At 47.9% G+C, this 27,267-nt stretch overlaps 1 protein-coding gene across 1 annotated transcript in view; it reads right to left on the bottom strand.

Annotated features, from left to right (window-relative positions):
• The window catches only part of CACNA1B (calcium voltage-gated channel subunit alpha1 B), a 204,997-nt gene that overhangs the window by 146,854 nt on the left and 30,876 nt on the right, over positions 1 to 27,267 (bottom strand). The window contains exons 4-6 of the mRNA XM_052647676.1: positions 13,019 to 13,110; positions 11,509 to 11,661; positions 9,228 to 9,418 (exon numbers count right to left, since the gene is read on the bottom strand). Of these exons, the coding sequence (XP_052503636.1) occupies positions 9,228 to 9,418; positions 11,509 to 11,661; positions 13,019 to 13,110 (436 nt within the window). The remainder of the gene's footprint in view (positions 1 to 9,227; positions 9,419 to 11,508; positions 11,662 to 13,018; positions 13,111 to 27,267) is intronic.

Genomic DNA, 27,267 nt, shown 5'->3' with positions numbered 1-27,267 from the left:
GACTGTGGTGTTGGAGAAGACTCTTGAGAGTCCCTTAGACTACAAAGAGATCCAACCAGTCCATCCTAAAGGAAATCAGTCATGAACATTCACTGGAAGGACTGATGCTGAAGCTGAAACTCCAATACTTTGGTCACCTGATGTGAAGAACTGACTCATTTGAAAAGACCCTGATGCTGGGAAAGACTGAAGGCAGGAGGAGAAGGGGACGACAGACGATGAGATGATTGGACGGCATCACCGACTCCATGGACGTGAGTCTGAGTGAACTCCAGGAGATGGTGATGGACGGGGAGGCCTGGCATGCTGCGGTTCATGGGGTCGCAAAGAGTCGGACACGACTGAGTGACTGAACTGAACTGACTGAGGTTTCAGCAGTTCATGAACCAAGAACTCCCAGATGTAGCAGCTGGATTATAGAAAAGGCAGAAGAACCAGAGATCAAATTGCCAACATCCGCTGGATCACAGAAAAATCATGGGAATTCCAAAAAAAAGACTCTACTTCTGCTTCACTGACTATACTAAAGCCTTTTGACTGTGTGGATCACAACAAACTGCAGAGTATTCTTAAAGAGATGGGAATACCAGACCACCTGACCTGCCTCCCAGGAAACCTGTATGCAGAACAAAAAGCAACAGCTAGAACTGAACTTGGAACAACGGACTGGTTCCAAATTGGGAAAGGAGTACGTCGAGGCTGTATATTGTCACCCTGCTTATTTAACTTATATGCAGAGTACATCATGAGAAATGCCAGCTGGATGACTCACAAGCCCGAATTAAAATTGCCAAGAGAATTATCAACAACCTCAGACATGCAGATGGCACCACCCTTAAGGCAGAAAGTGAAGACAAACTAAAGAATCTCTTGATGAAAGTGAAAGAGGAGAGTGAAAAAGCTGCCTTAAAATTCAACACTCAAAAAAATGAAGATTATGGCGTCCAGCTCCATCACACCATTCATCTCCATCGATTTGCCATGATGTGATGGAGCTAAAGCGGAAACAGCGCCATGCCATCTTCTTAGGCTTCAGAACCACTGCGGACGGTGACTGCAGTCACGAATTGAAAGACGCTTGCTCTTTGGAAGAAAAGTTATGACAAACCTAGACAGTGTATTAAAAAGTCAGAGGCATCACTTGCCAACAAAAGCCTACATAGTCAAGGCTGTGGTTTTTCCAGCAATCACATACGGATGTGAAAGAATTGGTGCTTCTGAATTATGGTGCTGGAGAAGACTCTTGAGAGTCCTTGGACAGCAAGGAGATCAAACCAGTCAATCCTAAAGGAAATCAACCCAGAATATTCATGAGAAGGACTGCTGCTGAAGCTCCAATACTTTGGTCATCTGATGCAAAGAACCAACTCATTAAAAAAAGAGCCTGATGCCAGGAAAGACTGAGGGCAAGAGGAGAAAGGGGTGGCAGCGGATAAGATGGTGGGATGGCATCACTGACTAGATGGACATGAGTTTGAGCAAACTCAGGGAGACAGTGAAGGAAAAGGAAGCCTGATGTGCTTCAGTTCATGGGATCGCAAATAGCGAGACACAACTTCGCAACCGAACAGCAACAACAAAACAGAAGCAGGTGCGCAGACACAGAGACTTGTGGTTGTGAGCAGGAGGGGGAGGGAGAGGGGCATGCTGGGAAGTGGGGGTTGGCAGGTGAGAACGATAAGGCTTAGAATGGATAAACAACGAGGTCCTACGGTATAATGCAGGGAACTATATTCAATATACTGCGATAACCTGTAATGGAAAAGAACATAAAAAAGAATGTATATATGTATAGTTGAGTCACTTTGCTATATATCAGAGATTGGCACAACATTGCTAATCAACTATATACATATACAGTCTACCTTGAAAAAATATCAGCAAATAGAATTAAGCAGTATATAAAATAATTGTACACTATGAGCATACGGGTTTATTCCAGGAATGCAATGTTGGTTCAATATTCAAAAGTCAGTCAGTGTAATCCACCATTAACAGGCTAAAGGAAAAAAATCACATAAGCATAGCAAAGCAGAAAAAGCATTTTACAAAACTCAACACCCATTCATGATAAAAACTCTCAGAAAAAATAGGAATCCAAGGACTGACTCAGCTTGATAAAGAGCATCTGCAAAAAACTGACTGAACATCACACCTTAGCAGGGAAAACTGAGTGCCTTCCCCCTGAGCTCAGGAGCACGGAAAGTATGTCTGTGCTCACTACGCCAAGTTAATTACTGTGATGGTGGACGTTTTAGCCACTGAAATCAAGCAAGAGCCAGAAAATAAAAGGCATACAGGGGAACTTTCCTGGTGGTCCAGTGGTTAAGACTTCGCCTTCCAGTGTAGGGGGTACAGGTTTTATCTCTGCTTAGGGAACTAGACCCCACATGTCTCATGGCCAAAAAAAAACAAACATGAAATGGAAGCAATATTGTAACAAATTCAATAAAGACTTTAAAAAATTAAAGCATAAAAGGCATACAGGTCAGAAAAAAAGAAACTATTCCTATTTAGAAATGACACGTCTATCTATATAGGAAATCCCAAGGAATCGCCAAAAAATCTCCTAGAACTAATAAGTGAGTTCAGAAAGGTCAGGAATATAGGATCGACTCACAGAAATCAGTTGTATTTCTTTATATGCTTCTGCGCTCAGTCACTCAGGCATGTCTGACTCTTTGCGACCCTGTGGCTCATCTGTACATGGAGATTTCCAGGCAAGAAGACTGAGTCGGTTGCCATTTCCTCCTCGGGGGACCTTCCCGACCCAGAGATCAAACCCTTCACTCTCGTGGCTCCCGCTCTGGCAGGCGGACTCTTTACCCCTCGCCACCTAGGATACTAGCAATGAAAATATATGCGGACACCAAGATTTAAAATACAAAACCATTTACAATCTAACAAACATACACAGGACTCGTATGCTGAAAACTATAAAGTTCTGATTGAAGAAATCAAAGACAGTCTAAACAAAGGCAGAGATGCTCCGTGTCATGGACTGAAAGACCCAATACGGTAAAGATGCCAATCCTCCCAAACTGAATGAAATGGGAGGCGTCTACCTGGCTTAAGGGGCTTACAGCACAGCTGCAACACTGAGGGCTGTGCGGTGCTGGCAGAGGGGCAGACACGGAGCTCGCCGGAACGGAGATGGACCCACGCAAGCATGCCCAGTGGGTTGTCTGCAAAGGTGCAAACTCAGCTCAGTGGAGGAAATACAGCATGTCAACAAGTGTTGCTGGAGCAACTGGGTGTCCAAAACCCGGAGAAAGGGAGGAAGAAGGGAGGGCGAAAGAGAGAAAAAGGGAAGGAGGGAGGGAGGGGGCGGGGGGGCATACCTCAACCTAAACTTCACACTTTATACAAAGATTAACACAAGAAGGATCACAGACTTACAAGTAAAATAATAAAAATGTTAGAAAAAATATAGGAGAAAATATTTGATTTAGGACTAGGCAAAGAGTTATTAGATTTTATGCCAAAAACGCAGTCCACAAAAGGGAAAACTGCTAAACAAGACTTTATCCAAATTAAATATGTATGTTCCTTGACATGTCAGGTGAGGAGTATGAAAAGCCAAGCTACTGACTCAGAGAACATTTTTGCAAACCGTGCATCTGACAAACAATTCACATCTAGAATATATACAGGAACTGCAGAGCGAAAGAGCAGTCCAGGCCATGAGCCAAAGACAGGGAGAGACATTTCCCTGGAGAAGACACCCAAACGGCAAATCAGCACGAAGAGAGGCTCAGCTTATCGGCCACTGGGAAACCCATGACGACACGTCTGCACAGCCAGAGTGGCTGAAGTTAAAACACCGAACATCAGTAAGGAGATAGAAAAACTAGGTCAATCATACATTGCTGGTGGATTCAAAAGAACGCAATTCTTTGAAAGGCGTTAGTTTCCTAAAAAAATTAAACATACAACCCAGAAATTGTACTCTTGACCATTTAACCCAGAGAAATGAAAAGTTTCATTTGCACAAAAGCCTGCCCACAGGACTTCCTTCCCTGGTGGCTCAGTGGTAACGAATCTGCCTGCCAATGCAAGAGACACGAGCTCAATCTCTGATCCAGGAAGGTTCCAAGTAACTACTGAGCCTGCGCTCTAGAGCCCAGGAGCTGCAGGAAGGTTCCAAGTAACTACTGAGCCTGCGCTCTAGAGCCCAGGGGCTGCAGGAAGGTTCCAAGTAGCTACTGAGCCTGCGCTCTAGAGCCCAGGGGCTGCAGGAAGGTTCCAAGTAGCTACTGAGCCTGCGCTCTAGAGCCCAGGGGCTGCAACCACCGAGCCCACTGGCCACAGCTCCTGAGGCTGCACACTCTAGAGCCCAGGAGCTGCAACTGCCAAGCCCACTCGCCACAGCTCCTGAGGCTGCACACCCTGGAGCCCGCTCCACAGCAGGAGAAGCTGCCGAGCCCACTCGCCACAGCTCCTGAGGCTGCACACCCGGGAGCCCGCTCCACAGCAGGAGAAGCTGCCGAGCCCACTCGCCACAGCTCCTGAGGCTGCACACCCTGGAGCCCACTCCACAGCAGGAGAAGCTGCCGCAACAAGAAACCTACGTACCGCAATGAGAGAGCAGACCCCAACCAAGACCCAGTACAGCCAAAAATAAATAGATTTTTTTTTAAATCTGCCCACAAACGTGTAGAGCAACTTTATTCATGATAACCCCAAGCAGAGACAACACACATGTTCTTTGACAGGTGAGTATTAAACACTGTAGTCCACTCACAGCTTGGGGACCACTCAGCAAAAAAAAAAAAAAAAAATGAAGAAACTGCTGACATGCAATAATCCAGACGTGTCTCCAGAGAATTATGCTGAGGGGAAAATAGCCAATACCCAATAGCCAATACACAGGGTCTGGTTTCATCTACATAACGTTCTTGAAAAGGCAGAATTATCGATGTGGCAAAAGGCAAGCGCTGACCAGGGGTGAGGGTGAGAGAGAGGCGGGCGTGGCCATCAGAGGGCAGCGGGATGCCCTGCCAACCGGACGTTCTGACTCCCCTGCAGCAGGGTCACCGTCCTGGTTCTGCAGGCTGTTGGCGGAAGCAGGCAAAGCATACGTGGGCTCTCTCCGTATTAATTCTTACAACTGCATGTGAACCTACCTTACCACAAACAAAAAGTTTCATTTAAAAAAAGAGCCAGCTCCCACGTGTCCCTGCAGGTGCCTCACTGCCCTGCCATCCTCACCTTCAATCTTGGCCCCTGTAACCTGTGCATTCCGAGGTTCTATTCCCACTAACTGCACGTCTCCTGGGACTTCTCGGCGACAGCTGGTCTGGAATCACTCTGGAAACGCGGTGCTGGGCTTCCAGGACACGGCACACTGCGGGGCTCCGGCGCCCCTCAGGCCCGCCTCGCGCTCTTCGCTGGCTCCTCCTCTCCTACTTGGCTTCTGGATGTTGGAAGTCTCCCGACAGCCAGAGGCTCACACGGCTGCATGTCTAGCCATCTTGCGTCTAGCTCCACACGTCCACACTGGGCGATCTCATCCTGCCTTGTAATTTGAGACACCGCCCATGGCTTCACACATGCACCCTCAGCCCTGCTGCCCCCAGACTCCCTTCTCATACACTCAACTGCATACTCAGCACCCCCACTTGGGCGAAACAGTGTGTTCAGCGTCCTAGGGGCAAAGCAGAGCTCTCAGTGTCCACCACAGCGTCCTGCTGAAACAAAATTCCACAGTCACCTTTCTCCCCTTCTCAGGAAAAGGCTCCACGGTTCCTAACGGCTCGAGTCACAGCATCTTTGATCCCTCTTTCTTTCACATTAAACAGCACATGGAGCCAGTGAGCAAGTGCGGTCTGCGCTGACTTCAAAATGGAGCTTTTCCCCTCACATCCAAGGCCCCTTCCTCAGATCCCCACAGAACCAGTGCGATGCACAGATGCAAGACCACACGCACCTAACCCTAAACCCACAGCATTCACCTCCTACGGTCCCTGCGCACACAGTCACAGCCGAGGGTGAGAATGCGGATAGGTCCTGCGACAATCGACGCAAGCAGAAAACACAGGCTGCGCTCAGTGATCAAGCGTCCCGTCCCAGCTGCCGTGCTTCTCACCGAGACCATCGTCCCTCCTCCGCGGGCCTGCACAGCTGGCTGCTTTCAGAGGCAAAGGACCGCGCGGCCCTCTCTGCCCACCGCGCCTCGCACTGTCCCTCCTTCCAGGGCCTCTGACCCCAGCGCTACTGACGCGGCGGAGTGGATGGGGGGACGGTCCTCCTCGCACGGGGCCCACTGTCCCAGGATAACCCGCCTCTCCGGCCTGCCAGGAACCCGCAGCTGACTCGGCCCTCACAGGACACTTGTGTGGGCTCTTTCAGGACCCTCTGGCCACGCTCCTCAGAACCCCGACGGCCATTTCTCCTCAAGACGGGGACGTGCCTGCCACCCCCGCCAGCGGCCGCGAGGCCCCGTGCCTCCCGGGCGGCGGCCTGCTCTCCCCAGGCGGCGCAGGTGCCCCCCGCCGCCCGCGCAGGGCGCAGGCCTGAGGCGCCGCCCTGGCAGGCTCCATCAAGGAGCACGTCTGAGGCAACACGAGCGCCTCTCGCGCCAGAGAGCGCTCGTCAAACGTCCTGTCTGCGGACGTTCCTGGCGGCGCAGGGGTCAGGACTCTGCGCTTCCACTGCCGAGGACCCGGGTTCAGCCCCTGGTGCGGACAGACGAGAACAAGGCCTGTCTGCCCTCCAGCTCCTGGCCCCGTAACCCCTCCGTGTGGAGCAGACTCCGCGTTCTCAGCCACCGGCTCCGGGCGCCAGGCTCATGGCCCACACCCTGCCCGGCGTGCCGGTGCCCTGAGGGCTCCCCAGCCCTGCCCGCAGGCTCTGCGTGTCTGGCTCCCAGACCCCACAGACCTTGCTTTCCCAGCGCCCCCGACCTGCCACCCCTGCCCCTCACCCTCCTGCTCCCTCCGCAGAACTTGCCGTTACTGGCTGGCATTACTTGTCGGAAGCCTCCTGCTGCCACCGTGCCCTCAGCGTCTGCACCCAGCGTGCCCCCTGGAAGTCCGTGTCAGGGGAGCCTCTGGGGCCCTTCCCGACCAGCGCCTCCCACCCACCCCGCCTCTGGGGGCACAGGCCCACCAGGCTGAGTCGCCTGGGCAGTGGCCAGGTCCCGTGGCTCACACAGTGCCCCGCTCAGTGGGGCTGGCAGGGACATGGCCATCTCCAGCTATTTTTAGGGCTTGTCTTTGTGGAAATTGCTCCTGGATTGGCTGCAGGGAGAGCACGGCCGGGCTCCTCATCACTGCCCTTGTCTGCTTCTCCCTTGATCAAACCGAGCCTGGCATCAGACACGACTCCGTCTCCAAGGAGGGCCCTGGCTCAGTGGACCTCGGGCCAGCCCTTCCATAACTCACCCTCTGCCACCTTCCTGCCCAGCCGGCACTTACCAAGCACTGCCAGATGTCCAGCCCTGAGACCCACCAAGTCTCCATGAACTCCAAGACGAGTCTCAGAGCAGAGGATTCCAGCCTGTCCCGCACGTGGCTACTCCAGAGGCTGGCGGCCCAAGCCCCATCCCCAGTGCCCAAGTGACAGGTTCAAAGTGAAGTATCTCACAGTCCACAAAGTCCCCTCCGCAGCTCCCAGGCACAACATACCCTCTAGCTACCAAAACACAGCAATCCACCAGGCAGACCTTCCGAAATTCCTGTTTCAAATGCACTGTCTTCCTCCATTTCTTCTAACTTAACTGTTCTCATGCCCACAATCACAAGACTCTAGAGGGTAGCTCTGTGGGGGTGGGGGGTCATCACACAAAAAAAGACACTGAGAGCTACCCAGGAGTCCCCAAGAAGAGCCTCGGGTGGAGGGGAGGCAGGCGTGAGGCAGGTCATTAGGAGGCCCCAGAGGGCGTTATACCCAGCTTCTGTCCACAAGCACCCACCCCCAGACCACCTTACACTGCTGGGCTGGACAAGAGTTCTAACGACAGGGAAGACGGGGAGGGCGAGCAGGAGGGCAGGAGGAAAACTCAGAGGGGAGCAAGCAAAGATGTACAACACAGTTCCCACCCCCAGGACCCTGGTTCCCATCCCAGGATCCCCCAGACCCCACTTCCCACCCCCAGCACCCTGGTTCCCACCCCCCAGGATCCCCCAGACCCCACTTCCCACCCCCAGGACCCTGGTTCCCACCCCCAGGATCCCCCAGACCCCACTTCCCACCCCCAGCACCCTGGTTCCCATCCCAGGATCCCCCAGACCCCACTTCCCACCCCCAGCACCCTGGTTCCCATCCCAGGATCCCCCAGATCCCACTTCTCACCCCCAGGACCCCCCACACCCCACTTCTCACCCCCAGGACCCTGGTTCCCATCCCAGGATTCCCCCAGACCCCACTTCCCACCCCCAGCACCCTGGTTCCCATCCCAGGATCCCCCAGATCCCACTTCTCACCCCCAGGACCCTGGTTCCCATCCCAGGATCCCCCAGACCCCACTTCCCACCCCCAGGACCCTGGTTCCCACCCCCCAGGATCCCCCAGACCCCACTTCCCACCCCCAGGACCCTGGTTCCCATCCCAGGATCCCCCAGACCCCACTTCCCACCCCCAGCACCCTGGTTCCCATCCCAGGATCCCCCAGATCCCACTTCTCACCCCCAGGACCCCCCACACCCCACTTCTCACCCCCAGGACCCTGGTTCCCATCCCAGGATCCCCCAGACCCCACTTCCCACCCCCAGGACTCTGGTTCCCATCCCAGGACCCCCCACACCCCACTTCCCACCCCCAGGACCCTGGTTCCCATCCCAGGATCCCCCAGACCCCACTTCCCACCCCCAGGATCCCCCAGACCCCACTTCCCACCCCCAGGACCCTGGCACAATCAGTGCACCCTCCCTGCACCTCAGCCCTGCTCCTCCTGCTCACGGGGCAGCAGCCTGCTGCCTCAAGCCCAGAGCGAGCTAACTAGCTTCTCCGAGCCGCACTCCCACGCCTGCATGCAGGGCCCCCGTCACCAGCAGTGGCAGGTCCCCCTTCTCTGGAACTGTTTTTTCTAACCTTCACCACCCAGCCCTCACCTTCACTTTCAAAACAGAAGTTGCCTGGAGACTCCAGAGCCCAGGCCCGTGGCCCTGCAGGGGAGCTGCCCGAAGGAGCCTGTGTTCCACCCTGGGGGGAGAAGGGAGCCAGGGGCTGGGCAGAAGCCTCGCCCCAGAGGGGCCCAGGAGCTCCCGGACCAAGACTGGACTCACGTTGTAGAGGATGTCGGTCCAGCCCTCCATGGTGATGCACTGGAACACCGTCAGGATGGCGAACAGGATGTTGTCGAAGTTGGTGATGCCGAAGTTGGGGCCCGCCCAGTACTCCCGGCACTCGGTGTCGCCCTCGCACAGCCGCGCCGGGGCCTCCCTGCCGCACGGGAAGTCGCCCACCGGATCTGCGTCTGTGAGGAGAGGAGCAGGCAGGGCTGTGCTGAGCAGCACCGAGCTCGCCACCCCTGCTGGGACTGCGGGGCCCAGAGACCTCACCACGGGAGAAAGGGGTCAGGCACCAAGGGAGACTGCCTCCTGCCACCCCTGCGCCTGCCCTGCCTCCATCCTCAGCCCCGGCCTCAGCCCCACCCCTCAGGAATAGCTGGTCACCCTCTCCTTCCCCACAGACACTGCCCGTCACTATGCAGACATGCTGAGAACTCGTTCACCTTAAAATCAACAACAACCAACTCCTAACCTCCTACTTGTCCTATCGCCACCGCCCCAACTGTCCCACAGCCAAACCTCCACCCAGACTTCCCCAACATGTAGGTCTCGTCACTCTGGAGCCAGAACCAAGCTGGACGGAGCCCTGCCTCCCCGGTGCTCCTCAGGCAGGTTGACCAACACGGGCCCAGGTCTCCTGGCACCGGCCCCAGCAAAGGGGATGCTCTCTTGCTGGCAGCCAGGAGCCACACAAGAGATGTTAAAGAAATCACAGAAAACCAGGGCTAACCTCTGGAATAAGGAGGCAAGCAGCCCATGCTAATCCTCCCTCCCAAAACCTAAAGAAAAAACGATTCTTAAAAAATGCGTAACAACACATGGAAAAGCTCTCCTACCAGGATAGGGGAAATTTTTAGGAATAGCTAGGATGGGAAGCAAATATTCCCAGATTTAGAAGGCAAAATTGATCACACAAGTTTATTCCTTTCCTTCCAATTATCTTAATATATGCTCATAAAGAAAGCCAGGAAGTCCTTGTGTGTCTATTTGTAGACAATTGTATTCTCTGTGAATAATGAGTTTTATTTCCTCCTTTCATATTCCTCTTGGAGTTTTTGTTCTTTTTCTTGCCTCACATCACTGGCCACAACCAAGGCTACATGGATCAGAAGTGGCCGTGTGTGCCTTTATCTCATTTCCCACTCCAAAGGAAGAGCTCTCACGACTAATGACAAAGTGTGATGTCTGAAGGGAGTTTTAGGAAGTTTAAGAAAATTCCCCTTATTTCCAGTTTGATTAAGAGGGTTTTTAAAATGATGAATGATTTAAACTTTAATAAAAGCTTTTCCTGCCTCTATGGAGAGGATCATACAGGTTTCCTCCTTTAATGTGTTTGTAGCTCAAGACACAAACCTTTGTGTCACCCTTACCTCTTCACTTTCTCTTACTCCACACGCAATTGCCCGGAAAACCCAGATGGCCCAGCAGGCCACACTGCAAAATATACCCAGAGCATGACAGATGCTAAGAGCCACACCGGTTCCCCGGTGCTCTGCGACAACGAATGTGCCTGCCAGTGCGGGAGACGTGGGTTCAATCCCTGGTCCGGAAAGATCCCCGAAAGAAGGAAATGGCAACCCACTCCAGTATTCTTGCCTGGGAAATCCCGTGGACAGAGAAGCCTGGCGGGCTACAGTTCTTGGGGTCACAAGGAGTCAGACACAACTTAGTGACTAAGACAACACCAACTGCCAACAGCCCGGCCCCAGCCTCCCTCCACCTCTCCTGGGCTGAGACTCGACTCTCGGCCTCTCCCCTGTGTGATCTGCCTCCCCAGAGCAGCCCGAACAGTCAGAGGGTACCAGTGCCCACTCAAGGCCCCACTGTCCTCCCACTTCTCTAGGAATAAGATTCAGAGCCCTACCATGGCCTGAAGGCACATGGTGCCCCTGCACTCACTGCTTCTCACTCTGGCCTTTCACACTCACTAGGCCTTGTGACCAGAGCTCCTGGCAGGCTGCTGGACTGGCCCCCTCTCACCGCACTCAGGCCGCTGTCCAACTATCACCCTGACAGAGAGGCCTCCCCAGGCTACTCTCTGTGAAACAGGCCCCCAATCATTCCATTTCAGACGCCTTCCTTGTTTCCCTCCTAGAAGTTACTACGGTCACTTCTGTCATTACTTCGTGTGTTTGCGTTTATCAGATTCTCGCCTGTGTCCAGTTCCTCTGTCTAGCACCTAGAAGGCCCCCTCAGGGCCCAGAACAGTGAGTCTCTCCAGGACGAATGAGTCTGTGGCCCTCCTCTGGGTCCAACAGGCACTCCACGGCCTCACCTGTGCTGTTGGGGAAACAAGCCTTGTGGAATTTGCCCATGTAGAACTCGAGGCCAATGATGGCGAACATGAGGATGGCGAAAAAGAGCAGCAGCCCGATCTGCAGGAGCGGGACCATGGCCTTCATGATGGACTTGAGCACCACCTGCAAACCTGGGCAGAGCAGGGGAAGCAGGCAGGTCAGGAGCACAGTGGACAGAGCAGGAAGAGGGCTGTGGTGTGGGCAGGACAGCCAGAGCCTGGGTGGGCGGGGCTGAGAGTCCTGGGCCAAGCGTGGAGCAATGAGCATTCACGAGGCCAAAGGACAGAGCTGGGCCCTCCGAGCAGGGGACAGACAGGGAGTGGTGGGGAAGCAGGACGGAACAGTGAGTGCCTCCACGGGGTGGAGCTGAGCGTCCTAGAGGTGAGGGACAAAGCACAGGGGTCTTATGGGGAAGTGGACTGAGCAGAGTCCCAGTTAGAGGAGGGACGGTGTGTGGGGTTATCAGTAGGAAGTACTGACGAGAACTCTGAGTCTGTGGAGGGCTCAGGGTGGAGCAAAAGGGGAGCGTCCTGATAGGCAAGAGGAGGAACTCCTGGGAGCTGAAAGCAGGGCATCCTGGGAGGGAGAGCAGGGCATCCTGGGAACTAAGAGCAGGGGATTCTGGGAATGATGAACAGGGGATGCTGGAAGGGAAGAGCAGGGGATCATGGGAACTAAGTGGAGGGGATGCTGGGAATGAAAAATAAGGGTTCCTGACAGACCCACTCCTGAGGGAAAGGAAAACAGGGGGACTACTTCCAAGGAGGGTTTTACCACTGACTGTAGGGCATGAGTATGTCCAGGCCAGGGGAACCATCCCCACTTCCAGCCTTGAACTCGCTCCTGGGTACAGGCCTGAACTTCTTCCTGGCAGGGTCTTGGGGCAGTACAGGGAGCTGACCAGCAGGCTTCCTTGCAGTGGGCTCAGGTGACACAGTTCTGGGCCTGCCACCCGGGCCCTGAAGGAAATCCAAACTCCCACTGGCCTGGAGGAACACGGGCCCAGGCGCTCACCACTCTCAAGGCAACCTGGCCACCCTCTGCCCTCACACGGCCTCTTAAGTCACCCAGTCCTGGAACACGCATCCTAATCGGGTCTCAGGTCTTGACAGCCCCGCCTAGGCTGAGCCAGGAGAGATGCCCTCTGCAGCCTCTGAATGTGTTCCCTGCCCCACCACCTTGGCTCATCTCTCATCTGCCCTTTAACCCCAGGAAAAGAAGCAAAGAGCTGGAAATACAGCGAAGGGTGTGAGAGGAGCAAAGCTTCCATGTAGGGAGCCAGCTTACCCTCTAGTCTTTCAAGGAAATGGGAGAGAATGGAGAAGGGCTCTTTCTGCCTTCTTCAAGCCTGGTTCCCTGGGGCTAAGGGTGGCAAGCTCAGAGTCACCAGAGGGTCTGGAGGTCAGGACCTCGCTGTGGCTGTGGCGGGGGTAGGGGACAAGGTCAGTGTCCAGGGAGGCTGGGCCTGATTGCTTTTGCCAGACTCACTTGGAATCCCAGACACCAGCTTCAGGGGCCTCAGCACACGCACAGCCCGCAGCGTTCGCAGGTCAAAGTCAGTGCCAGCTGTGGCGAGGATCCTGGCAGGAACAGAGACAAGCGGGAAGTAAGGGCTTCTGCGTGGCGCTGAGAAGAGGGCACGCCCCTCCCACCACCCACGTCCTGTCTTCCAAGAGTGGTGACATCTTCACGCCTGTGTCCCCCGCTGTCCAAGCACCAGAGGATCAGGCAGGGGAGGCCAGGAACTGCATTCAGACATCCTCGCCAGTAATGCCAGTGATGAATTTTACCAGCATGACCATCCTTCCGGGCATCACCCCTGAGAGAACACGTGGTCTCTGGTCCCTGGCCCGGCCTTGAGTCTGTCCTTGAAACGAGTCCTAGCCTGAATCGTGTCCCCAGGCAGCCCCAGCTGCACTCCAAGCGCCTCATGAGCGATGGTGATCCTGGGAGCTGAAGAGTGAGCTTGAGGGGCTTCTGAACAGATGCCTCAGGGCCCTCTCCCCGCACTACCACAGGAGAGCACAGGAATGAAGGGTGGAGAAGGCGACAGAGGGCTCAGAAAGCCCCATCAGCGTACAAGCGTGCCCCCATGTCTCCCATCTTAAAACAGAAAATCCCATGTCTGCCTCCTACCCCAGCAAACTTCTCTGCTCCCTTCACTCCAAAACTCATTCAAAGTGTCAGTCCTTGGTCTCCACTGTTAACTCTTCGGCCTCTCTTCAGCTTTGTCCAACTACATTCTCACTCCCACCATTCCACTGAAACGTTTTGTCAAGCTTTCTTGCCAATATCAATAGTTAAGTCTCCTATGAATGGTTTCTTCTCTTGCCCATTGGCCAGCTCTCTCATTTCCTTCTTGACACCCTGGGAGTCCCTTTGTCAGCTCTACCCCCTCTACCGGACTGAAACTTGAACACGTCAGGGCTCACCATTCAGAATCCACCCAATAGCTTTGAATGCCACCGAAAGCTTACTACTCCCTAATTTATATCTGGAACTCAAATCTGGAACTCCGGGGTCATATGTCCATCCATTTGCTTTTTTCAACATTTCCACTTGGATAGCAAAAAAAGCATATCACACATTAATAAAACGAAAGAATGTTTTTTAAAACTTTAATGTGAATATTAAAGCATGTATTATTTTTAAGTTCAGGGTTGTTTCATGATGGCAACTAGAGAACTGTTTGCTCTCTCTCCCAGCCTTGCTTCTCCCACAGTGTCCCCTCCTCTCTGTGAACAGCACTAGTCAACTGTCACATAAGCCAGAACCAAGGCTTCCTACCTGACTCCTCACTCTCTCACACTCCACACCCAACTCACTAACAATCCTGTTGACTCTACCTTTAAAAAGTCTTGGACTCTCAGTGAAAAAGCATTGTTGCCTGCCCCTCTGCCCCCAACTCTAGAGACACAGCAGTAAGGACTAACATTTGAGATGCGGCTGGGATAAAATAAGATGAAGTGGTAGAGGGGGAAGAAAAGAAGGGCAACAAGAAAATCTATTCAAACCAAAATTCCATAGCACATGAGAAAATCCAATACCAAGAGGGATATTCAACTACTGGAAGATAAGAGCTAGAACTTTTGGAAAAAATAAATATTTATTTAAATAAAATGAATAATAATCATACTCTAAGCTGGAGACATAGTTGGAGAGTATTAATGGTTTAGGAAACAGTACTAAAGAATCACTCACAAACCACAGAAAGAGAAAGAAAAAAATGGAAGAAATGAAATTATACGGAGGTTAGACCATGTACCTAACACACATCACACGTGGGTTCCAGAAAAACAGAATAGAGGGAATGTGGTGAAGAAGCAACATTTGAAGACATAACAGATGAGAAATTTCCAGAATTAAAGACTTGATTTCCCAAATTTAAAGTGTATTAGGGGTACAATCAGATAAATAAATTCATCCAACTAGAAATGGTGTGACTAACTACAGACATCAAGCATAAAAAGAAAGTATTAAAGGCTCCAGAAAGAAAGATGAAGCACCTAGGGAAGAAAAATGAAGGTTATAAGGAGAGAAAACGTCACCTCAGGAAAAAAAAAAGAGAGAGAGAGGGAAAATATGCTAGAGGACAATTAAGTAACACCTTCAAAAAGCAGCAGGAAAATAACTGACATCTGAGAGCCTTATAACTAGCTAAACTGCGAGAGAAGCGTGATGGCAAAGTAAACATATCTTCACAGATACAGTGAGTCACCACCCCGGAGCCTCAGTAAAGCAACACAGGACCTGAGCCCAGAGGGAGAGCGCCGTATACAAGAACAGTGGTAGGCAGAGAAAATCATTTTTAAGTAATTAGTTACTCATCGATTTTTAAACTTATGATGTCCAAGTCTTCACTATTTTCTACACACAAAACTAACAACCTGGGCAATAACAAAGCTATTTACAGAAGGGGCTGTTCCGCTTACAGCTGCATCAGATCACGTTATAGAGGCTACATCGCTCTTCACTGCATTAGGCCAGAGGACGGCAAACATTTTCTGAAAAGGGCCAGTAGTAAACATTTAGACATCGTGAGTCATAAGATCTCTGTTACAACTACTCAGCTCTGCCATGTAGCATGAGAGATAGCGTGTAAATGAATGGACAAGACTGTGTTCCAATAAAGTTTTATTTATAAGCACAGGTTGCAAGGCAGTTGGGCTGTAACTGTGTTAAACAAATGTGTGTGGGCGTGCTCAGCCACTCAGTCGTGTCCGACTCTTTGCAACCCTATGAACTGTAGCCCACCAGGTTCCTCTGTCCATGGGATTTCCCAGGCAAGAGTACTGGAGTGGTTTGCCATTTCCTCCCCCAGGGGATCTTCCCAGCCTGGGGGCTGAACCCATGTCTCCTTCCTGGCAGGCGGACTCCACCACTGAACCACCTGGGAGGTGCAGACTAACGTATGGCTATGCATCTGTCGTTAAAATGTTGAGGGACTTTCCTGGTAGTCCAGTGGTTAAGACTTCAGCTTCCAATGCAGAGGTGCAGGTTTGACCCCTGGTCAGGGAGTTAAGATCTTTGTGGCCAAAAAACCAAAACATAAAGCAGAAGCCATACTGTAACAAATTCAATGAAGACTAAAAAATGGTCCACATCAAAAATAACTGTAATAATAAATTAAAAATAAAATTTAAGGATAGGTATCTAAGGATACCTAGTAAATGGATAGAATTACAGTCTATTTCAGAACCAGCGGGGGTGTAGGGGGAAGGTGTGTAGGAAACAGATAATAGAGAACATTTAGTCAAATTACAGAAATCAGACAAAGAGTCCTCAAAAAAGGCTAAGAAGGAATATAAAAGAAAACAATAAGGCATTAGAATTAAGTCCAAATATATCATAAGATATATAAATGAATTTTAATTTCTTATTAGATCATAGATTATTAGATTGGGGCTTTTGAAAGTCCAAACATATGTTACTTACAAAAGACATACCTGAAAACAATACAGAAATGTTGGAAAAAAGCAGATTTTAGAAAGTATATACTAGGTAAATGGTACAGGAAACAAAGCTGACATATAAAACTGAAGAAAAAATATAATTTAAAACAGTATTAACAATATTAAGACTAAAGAGAGATACAATACATAATAATGAAAGCAAAATTATATCAAGGAATGTGGTTATCATCAATTTTCATGCATCTAACATCATAAAATCGAAACAAAGAAAGAAAAAGTGAAAACTCCTCCAACTTGGTGGAAGATTCTTGCAAAGCTCTCGACAGAACCTGAAGGACTCAACACCAAAATTCAGCGATGCTGTGCACGATCACAGCAGAATCAGCATCTCGACCATTCTATCGTTCTGACTCCTGTGCCTTCCACATACTTCTTTATCTGTCACCTACCTATCCATCAACTACAACCTATCTAGTTTTCTATGAAAATGAGTTCCTAAAAAATAGAAAATATATATTTCTAGAGTACACAGGAATAGCTTTGAAAGTATTCTGCATCACAAAAGAAGCCTCAGCAAATTTCAAAAAGTTAGTGACTTTTATTATTGCAATTAAACTGATGCAATTAAATAATAATGCAACAAATGCAAAGGAACAATACGAAGAAACAGAGGAAACACTCGACTGGAAAAGACGGGAGGTCTCTTCAAGAGAGTTAGCGATACCACGGGATCATTTCATGCAAAGAGGGGCACAACAAAGGACAGAAACGGTATGGGCCTAACAGAAGCAGAACAGATTAAGAAGAGTGGCGAGAATACACAGAACTGTACAAAAGATCTTCATGACCCAGATAACCACGATGGTGTGATCACTCCCCTAGAGCCAGACACTCTGGAGTGTGAAGTCAAGTGGGCCTTAGGAAGCATTACTACGAACAAAGCTAGTGGAGATGATGGGATTCCAGCTGAGCTGTTTCAAATCCTAAAAGACAATGGTGTGAAAGTGCTGCACTCAATATGCCAGCAAATTTGGAAAACTCAGCAGTGGCCACAGGACTGGGAAAGGTCAGTTTTCATTCCAATCCCAAAGAAAGGCAATGCCTAAGAATGTTCAGACTACCACACATTTGCACTCATTTCACATGCTAGCAAAGTAATGCTCAACATTCTCCAAGGTAAGCTTCAACAGTATACAAACCAAGAACTCCCAGATGTCCAACCTGGATTAAGAAAAGGCAGAAGAACCAGAGATCAAATTGCCAACATCTGATGGATCACAGAGAAAACAAGAGAATTCCAGAAAAACATCTACTTCTGCTTCACTGACTATACTAAAGCCTTGTGGATCACAACAAACTGAAATATTCTGAAAGAGACAGGAATATTCTGTATAATAGGCTCCAGTTTCATCCACCTCATTAGAACTGATTCAAATGTATTCTTTTTAATGGCTGAGTAATACTCCATTGTGTATATGTACCACAGTTTTCTTATCCATTCATCTGCTAATGGACATCTAGGTGGCTTCCATGTCCTGAGAGGGTGAGGGTGGGATGATTTGGGGGAATGGCATTGAAACATGTATAATATCATATATGAAACGAGTTGCCAATCCAGGTTCAATGCAGGATACTGGACGCTTGGGGTTGGTACACTGAGTCAACCCAGAGGGATGGTACGGGGAGGGAGGGGGAGGGGGGCTCAGGATGGGGAACACATGTATACCTGTGGCGGATTCATGTTGATGTACGGCAAAACCAACACAATATTGTAAAGTAATTAGTCTCCAATTAAAATAAATGAATTTATATTTTTTGAAAAAGAGAGAGACAGGAATACCAGACCACCTTACCTGCCGCCTAAGAAACCTGTATGCAGGTCAAGAAGCAACAGTTAGAACAGGACATGGAATAACAGAATGGTTCAAAATTGGGAAAGGAGTACATCAAGGCTGTATATTGTCACCCTGCTTATTTAACTTATATGCAGATTACATCATGAGAAATGCCAGGCTGGATAAAGCACAAGCTGGAATCAAGATTGCTGAGAGAAATTTCAATAACCTCAGATATGCAGACACCACCCTTGTGGCAGAAAGTACAGAGGAACTAAAAAGCTTCTTGATGAAGGTGAAAGAGGCGAGTGAAAAAGCTAGCTTAAAACTCAACATTCAAAAAACTAAGATCATGGCATCTGGTCCCATCACTTCAAGGCAAACACGTGGGGAAGCAATGGCAACAGTGACAGATTTTATTTTGGGGGGCTCCAAAATCGCTGCAGACAATGACTGCAGCCATGGAATTAAAAGACACTTGCTCCTTAGAAAAGCTATGACAAACCTAGCCAGCATATTAAAAAGCAGAAACATTCCTTTGCCAACAAAGGTCCATCTTGTCAAAGCTATGGTTCTTCCAGTAGTCATGTATGGATGTGAGGAGTTGGACCATAAAGAAGGCTGAGCACTGAGGAACTGGTGCCTTTGAACTGTGGTGTGGAGAAGACTCTTGAGAGTCCCGTGGACTGCAAGGAGATCCAACTAGTCAATCCTAAAGGAGATCAACCCTGAATTTTCAAATACTGGAAGAACCGATGTTGACGCTAAAGCTCCAATACTTCGGCCACATGATACGAAAAGCTGACTCATTAGAAAAGCCCCTGATGCTGGGAAAGACTGAAGGCAGGAGGAGAAGGGGACGACAGAGGATGGGATGGTTGGATGGAAAGACCGACTCAATGGTGTGAGTTTGAGCAAGCTCCAGGAGATGGTGAAGGACGGGGAAGGCTGGCGTGCTGCAGTCCATGGGGTCCCAAAGAGTCAGACACAAACTTGTTGTTGAGTGACTGAACAACAAAAAAGAATGCTACTATAAAAACTCATTTTAAAAGAAAACTTGCATTACAGAAAGCTTCAAAATGTACAGCTAAATAGCTCATTAATGAAAGAAGTAACAGTAGACATTACCAAATACACAGACTCACTGACAACAAAGCACTACTTAGCAAGCATGCAGGGCTCGAGCAAAGCGATGCCTTAGGGAGAACTGATAAGCTTAACTGACTGTATTTTTCAAAGATTAAAGTTAGCAAACCAAGTATTGCTATGTCTCAAGAGTCTTAGAAAAGAATAGCAGAGTAAATTTAGAAAAAGTATAAAAATGGAAAGAACAGACATGGTGAAAATAAAAACTAGAGAAATAATAGAAAGCTGAGTCCTTGCAAGTTTGACAAAATGAGCAGGCTTCCGGCAAGAATAATCAAGAAAAAGAGAGTATGAACATGCGTACATACACAGATACACACATAAACAAATGCACATAGTGTATGCATGTGTGCACGCGTACACGCATGTGTGCACATGTGTACACACATACACGTGCATATGAGTGCATATACACACCGGGAATACAACTACAGACAAGAGAAGGTTTTAGAACCACAAGAGAATATTACTAACGATTCTAAGCCAATAGATGCTAAAACTTGGATGAAATGGGTGTATCTCCCTGAAAAGCAAATTACCGAAAGTAACTGGAGTAGCTAAATCTGAATGAACCATGAGTGATTATATTAGTTTTCTGTTCTGTAAAAACTTATCCCAAAACTGGTGACTTGGAACAGCACCCCTTTATCAGCTCACAGTTCTGTGAGCCAGAAGTCAGGCCCATGTGGCTAAATGCTCTGCCGTGGGCCTCATGAGGCTGAGGTCAAGGGCCCGGCCAGCTCCATCCTCATTGGGAGGCTCAGCTACAGAAAGGGGCACTTTCCAGCCCCTTTAGCACATCGGAAGAGCATTCTTCCTTGCAGCAGGACAGAGGCCCTTTCCCTGTTGTCACCCAGGCACATCTCTTCCCTTTGGAGGCCACCCTCAGGTCCTTGCCACCTGCGTCCTTAACGGTCCCTCTCACACTTCTAAACACTCTGACTCTAGGAAGAAAAGTCTCTTTAAAGGAATCATCTGATAAGGCCAGTCCCACCCAAATAACCTCCCTTTGGGTTAACTCAGGAAGGGAAAGTCGCTCAGTCGTGTCCAACTCTTTGCGACCCCATGGACTGTAGCCTACCAGGCTTCTCAGTCCATGGGATTTTCCAGGCAAGAATACTGGAGTGGGTTGCCATTTCCTTCTCCAGGGGATATTCCCGACCCAGGGATCAAACCTGGGTCTCCCGCATTGTAGGCAGACACTTTACCCACTGAGCCACCAGAGGCCAACCTAATCATCACCTAATCACAGGAGTGATATCTCATCACACCCACAGGATCTACCCGCATTCAAGGGGAGATGACTGCGCGGGGGCAGGCAGGGACCAGCATCTTGGAGTTATCTTAGAATTTGTGCCTTCCCAAACCATTTAGAAGAATTAATTCGGATTCAGGTTTCCTCGTCAGAATATCAGATCCAGACAATTTTACAAGTGTGTCCCTACAAACATTCAGAGAATAGATAATTCTACATTATACAAACTGTTTCAAGAACAAAAATATAAGAGAAGCTCCCAACTCATTTTATGATGAAGGTATAGTCTTGATATCAAGACTGTAACTATAATTCGAAAAGATACATGCACCCCCAATGTTCATAGCAGCATCATTCACAATAGCCAAGACATGGAGGCAACCTAAATGTCCATCGACAGAGGCATGAATAAAGAAGACGCTGTCTATTTACACAGTATCAATCTACTCAGCTATAAGAAGAACGAAATGATCCCATTCATAGCAACATGGATGGACCCAGAGATTATCGTACTAAGTGAAGTAAACTAAATGGAGAAATGCAAATATCACATGATGTCACTTAGGAATCTTAAAAAATGATACAAATGAACTTTTATGCAAAACAGACACAGACTCACAGACACAGAAAACAGACTCAGGGTCACAGAAGGGGAGGGGGGAGGGAGACTGGGGTTAGGGTTAGCATATATACACGAGTAGAAACATAATAGATGACCAAACTCAGGGTCACAGAAGGGGGGGGGAGACTGGGGTTAGGGGTCAGCATATATACACGAATAGATACATAACACATAACCAAACAGACTCAGGGTTAGGGAAGGGGGGGGAGGGGAGACTGGGGTTGGCGTCAGCATATATACACGAGCAGACACATGACAGATGGCCAACAGAGACCTGCTCTGTAGCCAGCATTCTCTAACAGCCTATAAGGGGAAGGGTTCTGAAGCAGCAGACATGCCTGTGTGCATCACTGAGTCACTCTGCCACACACCTGGAACTCACATGACATTGTGAACCAACTAGACTTCGATTTAAAAAAATAAAAATTTCTTAAAGACTGGAAAAGGACAAGAAAAATTTATACGCATCTCAGTTATGAACACAAGTTTTAAACATCAGAGTAAATAAAATTCAAAGGTACATGTTTTAAGAGAGTAAGCATATAATGACCAAACGAGTTGTCATAAGAATAACTCAAAAGCAGAATGCCTACTGATGCCATCCGCCGCACTAAAAATAAAACTCATACAATCACGTCAACATTTTCAGAAAAATCACTGGATAAAATTTCGGAATCATAACAGAGGGAGCTCAGCCTGGTGCCCTGTGACAATGCAGAGGGGAGGGATGCGAGTGGGTGGGAGGGGGACTGGAGAGGGACGGACATATGCCTACTTACGACTGATTCACGGACCCGTACAGCACAAAGCAACACAACATTGTTAGCAATTACCCTCCAGTTAAAAGTTTTTTAATACTGAAAAATGTTCAGTATCATTCACGATAAAAATAATCACAATTGAAAATTCCCTAAAATGACGATGCGTGCTGTGCTTAGTTCCTCCGTCGTGTCCCACTCTTTGCAACCACATGGATTACAGCCCACCAGGCTCCTCTGTCCGTTTCAGATTCTCCAATCAAAAATGCTGGAGTGGGTTGCCATGCCCTCCAACAGGAGATCTTCCTGACCCAGGGATCGAACCCTGGTCTCCCACATTGCAGCTGGGTTCTTTATCCACTGAGCCATCAGGAAAGGCCAAAATGACAATAGGTATCTAATAAAAACCATGAGGAGGATTTCTGCTTACATCCAAGGATAACACAAAAATACCATTTATATTACACAGAGGCCCTAGCCAAGGTAAAATCACACAAAACAGAAATAAAATGTATGATTTTAGAAAGGAGGAGACCAACTGTCTCATTCACAGATATTGTGATTTCTACATAGAAAATCTAAAAGCATATACAATATTTAGGAGGGTTATGAAATGCCAAATACATAAACAAAAATAAATTACTTTCATTTACAATTAGAAAAGAGAAATTTTAAAAGCTCTCATTCTAATGGACATGAGACTCCTTCCTGGGTAACAAAAATGCTCTAAGATTAGTGGTGATGGCTGTGCACCTCTACGACTATACTGAGAACCACTGAATTGTCTACATTAAAAGTGTGAACTTTATGGCATGTGAAGCACATCTCGATAAAGCTGCCATAAAAACAGTGTTTAAAATAACAACAAAATCTATAAAGTATCTAGGAATAAGCTCAGTAAAATAAATGTAGTAACTTGATAATAAAAGTCCTAAGACATTCTTGAAGAACAAAGGGACGATAGAGATGAACCATATTAATAGATAGGACAATTTGACATCTTTAGATGCCCCTTTCCCAGAATTAATCTACAAATTCAATGAAATCCCAAAAAAAAATCTCACGAGATTTTATGTGTAGAAAATCATAATTTGTAGAAAATCCACCAAAAATTACCAGAACTAATGAACTCAGCAAAGTTTTAAGATATGAAGTCAACACAGAAAAATAGGTTGTATGCTGTACACTTAAAATGAACAACTTAAAAAGGAAATTTTTTTAATCCATATACAACAGCACCAAAAAGAATAAAATACTTAGGAATAAAATTAACTAAGGAGGGGAAAGACTTGTATACACTAAGAACTACAAAACAGTGGTGAAGAAAATTAAAGACCACGAAACAAAGACATCCCATACTCATCGGGACTTCCTGGTAGTCACCTTCCAGTGCAGGGGACTCGAGTTCAATCCCTGGTCGGGGAACTAAGATCCCACATGCTGTGTGCTGCGGCCGCGGAGCCCATGCACTCTGGAGCCTACACAACCCAGAGAAGCCTGCACCTTAACAAAGCGCCCCCAAGCAGCAGCAAAGGCACCTGCAGGCCTCAGCGGACGTCCTGCACGCCACACCCAAGAGCCAGCGCTGCCAGGTAAACAAGCATACTTTAAAAGAGGGAAAAAGACATCCCCTACTCATAGATTGGAAAACAGTATTGTTATGATGTCAATACCCAAAGCAACCTATAGCAAACCCTATCAAAGTTCCAATGACATTCTTTGCAGAAACAAAAAAACTCATCCTAGAATTTATATGGACTCTCAAGGGACTCTGGACAGCCCAAACAGTAGAATAATAACCCAGAAACAAATCCTCATATATACAGCCAATTGATTTTCAAAAAGAATGCCAGGGCCATTCAGTCTGGAAAAGACAAGTCTCTTCACCAAATTGTGCTGGATAACCTCCTGCAAAAAATTAGGTTGGACCTATATCTTATGCAATATATAAAAAGCAACTCAAAATGGATCAAAGATCTAAATGTAATACCTTAATGTGAAGTCAAGTGGGCCTTAGAAAGCATCACTACGAACAAAGCTAGTGGAGGTGATGGAATTCCAGTTGAGCTATTTCAAATCCTAAAAGATGATGCTGTGAAAGTGCTGCACTCAATATGCCAGCAAATGTGGAAAACTCAGCAATGGCCACAGGACTGGAAAAGGTCAGTTTTCATTCCAATTCCAAAGAAAGGCAATGCCAAAGAATGTTCAAACTACTGCACAACTGCACTCATCTCACATGCTGGTAATGCTCAAAATTCTCCAAGCCAGGCTTCAGCAATACGTGAACCGTGAACTCCTTGATATTCAAGCTGGTTTTAGAAAAGGCAGAGGAACCAGAGATCAAATTGCCAACATCCGCTGGATCATGGAAAAAGCGAGAGAGTTCCAGAAAAACATCTATTTCTGCTTTATTGACTATGCCAAAGCCTTTGACTGTGTGGATCACAATAAACTATGGAAAATTCTTCAAGAGATGGGAATACCAGACCACCTCACCTGCTTCTTGAGAAATCTATATGCAGGTCAGGAAGCAACAGTTAGAACTGGACATGGAACAACAGACTAGTTCGAAATAGGAAAAAGAGTACATCAAGGCTATATATTGTCACCCTGCTTATTTAACTTCTATGCAGAGTACATCATGAGAAATGCTAGGGTGGAAGAAGCACAAGCTGGAATCAAGATTGCTGGGAGAAATATCAATAACCTCAGATGTGCAGATGACACCACCCTTATGGCAGAAAATGAAGAACTAAAAAGCCTCTTGATGAAAGTGAAAGAGGAGAATGAAAAAGTTGGCTTAAAGCTCAGCATTCAGAAAACGAAGATCATGGCATCCGGTCCCATCACTTCATGGGAAATAGATGGGGAAACAGTGGAAACAGTGTCAGACTTCATTTTGGGGGGCTCCAACATCACTGCAGATGGTGACTGCAGCCATGAAATTAAAAGACGCTTACTCCTTGGAAGAAAAGTTATGACCAACCTAGACAGCATATTGAAAAGCAGAGACATTACTTTGCCGACTCAGGTCTGTCTAGTCAAGGCTATGGTTTTTCCAGTGGTCATGCATGGATGTGAGAGCTGGACTGCGAAGGAGGCCGAGCGCCGACGAATTGATGCTTTTGAACTGTGGTGTTGGAGAAGACTCTTGAGAGTCCCTTCGACTGCAAGGAGGTCCAACCAGTCCATTCTGAAGGAGATCAGCCCTGGGATTTCTTTGGAAGGAATGATGCTAAGGCTGAAGCTCCAGTACTTTGGACACCTCATGCGAAGAGTTGACTCATTGGAAAAGACTCTGGTGCTGGGAGGGATTGGGGGCAGGAGGAGAAGGGGATGACAGAGGATGAGATGGCTGGATGGCATCACGGACTCAATGGACGTGAGTCTGAGTGAACTCCGGGAGACGGTGATGGACAGGGAAGCCTGGCGTGCTGTGATTCATGGGGTCGCAAAGAGTCGGACACGACTGAGCGACTGAACTGAACTGATAACATTCAGAAGAAAATATGTGAGAAAATCTTTATGACACTGAATTTGGCAATGATTTCTTGGAAATGACACCAAAAGCCCGAGAAATTAAAAAAGACAAAAATTGGATTTCATAGAGTTTAGCCCTTTGCGCATCACAGGAGCGAAAAGACAAGCTACAGAAGGGGGTGGGATATTCGCAAGTCATTTACCTAATCAGAGGTTAATATCCAGAGTATATTAAGAACCCCTACAACTCAACAACAAAAAAATACCCAATTTAAAAATAGGCAAAGGACTTGAATGACCATTTCTTAAAGAAAAAAAAAAAAACATATAAAAATGGCCATTAAGCACATGAAAAGGGGCTTAACATCACCAGTTATTAGGGCAATGCAAATCAAAACTATAATAAGATCCCAATTACACCCATTAGGATGACTGCTACTTAAAAAAATGAAAAGACTACAGTGCTGGGGAGCACGTGCAGAGACTGGAACCCTGTGGATTACGGATGGAATGGAGACTGGCGTGGCCGCTGTGGAGACACTGTGGCGATCCCTCAAGAAGCTGGAAATAGAACCACCATGTGATACAGCGGCTCCACGCCTGGGTATGACCCACAGGATCTGAAACAGGGTCTTAAAGGGACTGATCTGCTACACCCAGAATCACAACAGCGTTATTCTCAAGAGCTGAAACATGGAAGGAACTCCTGTCCTCACTGGATGAATGGAGAAGCAAATATGCTACACACACATGATGGAATATCATTCAGCCTTAAAAAGGAAGGAAATTCTAATACATAATGAAACTTAGGTGAGCCCTGAAGACATTATGCTAAGGGAAATAAGCCAGTCACAAAAAGACAAACACTGCAGGACTCCCCTTTAGTGAGATAATCAGAGCAGTGAAAATCATAGAGACAGAAAGCAGAATCGCGGCTGCCAAGGTCTGCAAGGAGGGAGAGACGGGGCTGCTTTAATGAGGAAGAGCTTCACATTCCCAAGATGAAAAGAGCTCTGGAGGTGGATGGAGGTTATGGCTGTTCGATAATGTGAATAAGTTTAATACCACTGAACTACACACTTAAAAATGAGTAATATGATCAATTTTATGTTATGTGTATTTTGTCATGATTTCTTAAATTGTCAAATAAAAGTAGGCCTACGTGCAAAAAGCAAACTTTAAAACTTTGGAAAAACAAAACAAAATCATGTGGAAACATTTCTACAACTAGAGGTAGGGAAGGGTTTCTAAAGAGCACGCAACAATCGCAACCCTAAAGTGGTGCGCTGGTAAATCTGACTGCGAAAGCTGTACGCTGCAAAAGATGCGGAGAGGGTGGAAAGCAGACGTCTGCAGCGGAAACCGGCAGAGAGCTGGCTTCCGGAACATACAAAGAATTACTATAAATTCATATGAAAAATACAAATCACCTGTGAGAAACATAAGCAAATTACAAAAGAGAAAAGATGTTCAAAACCACTGCCAGTCAGGGGAATTAAAACTGAACTAACAGAGAGATCAGTTCACATCGTCCACTTAGCAAACAGCGTTAAGCTGGTGATGCCAAACAACAGCTCAGCTGGCAGAAGAGAAAACTGCAGAATCATTAGGGAGCATGTGGCCACTTCTAGATAATTTTTAAACGAACACACAGACTAGACTTGCCACACAAATGCTTGCAGAAATGTATACGAGGCACGTGCGTCGCAGCACTTGTGAAAAGCA

Source organism: Budorcas taxicolor, chromosome 11 (genome assembly GCF_023091745.1).
Source record: "Budorcas taxicolor isolate Tak-1 chromosome 11, Takin1.1, whole genome shotgun sequence".
Lineage (NCBI taxonomy): Eukaryota > Metazoa > Chordata > Mammalia > Artiodactyla > Bovidae > Budorcas > Budorcas taxicolor.
Note: the sequence above shows the minus strand (reverse complement) of the source record. Positions and strands in the feature narration are given on the sequence as shown.